Source organism: Macaca nemestrina, chromosome 1 (genome assembly GCF_043159975.1).
Source record: "Macaca nemestrina isolate mMacNem1 chromosome 1, mMacNem.hap1, whole genome shotgun sequence".
NCBI classification, from domain to species: Eukaryota; Metazoa; Chordata; class Mammalia; order Primates; family Cercopithecidae; genus Macaca; species Macaca nemestrina.
The window spans coordinates 86,683,276-86,683,790 of record NC_092125.1 but is presented as its reverse complement, the minus strand read 5'-3'; the positions used below and the strand labels follow the sequence as shown (position 1 = coordinate 86,683,790).

Sequence of the window (515 nt, the reverse complement as noted above, 5' to 3'; positions counted from 1 at the left end):
CAGAGGACACAGCAGAGACAACAGTTTCAAATTCATGGCCCGAACCAAGCAGACTGCGCGCAAGTCGACGGGTGGCAAGGCGCCACGCAAGCAGCTGGCCACTAAGGTGGCTCGCAAGAGCGCACCCGCCACTGGCGGCGTGAAGAAGCCGCACCGCTACCGACCTGGCACAGTGGCGCTTCGCGAGATCCGCCGCTACCAGAAGTCCACTGAGCTGCTAATCCGCAAGCTGCCCTTCCAGCGGCTGGTGCGCGAGATCGCTCAGGACTTTAAGACCGACCTGCGCTTCCAGAGCTCGGCCGTGATGGCGCTGCAGGAGGCGTGCGAGTCTTACCTGGTTGGGCTGTTCGAGGACACCAACCTGTGTGCCATCCACGCCAAACGGGTCACCATCATGCCCAAGGACATCCAGCTGGCACGCCGTATCCGTGGGGAGCGGGCCTAGGAGGGCCATCTTGCCACCTGAGAGGTTGCACAACGTTCACCCCAAAGGCTCTTTTAAGAGCCACCCACCT

General features: G+C 62.1%; 1 protein-coding gene across 1 annotated transcript; it reads left to right on the top strand.

Moving 5' to 3' along the window:
- On the top strand, positions 1-515 carry H3-4 (H3.4 histone, cluster member). Its single transcript, XM_071081932.1, has one exon. The coding sequence runs from the start codon at positions 35-37 to the stop codon at positions 443-445; it is 411 nt and encodes a 136-aa protein (XP_070938033.1). The 5' UTR covers positions 1-34; the 3' UTR covers positions 446-515.

Excerpts from the sequence above, each read along its gene's own strand:
- H3-4 (XM_071081932.1), top strand. The coding sequence starts at position 35 with ATGGCCCGAACCAAGCAGACTGCGCGCAAGTCGACGGGTGGCAAGGCG.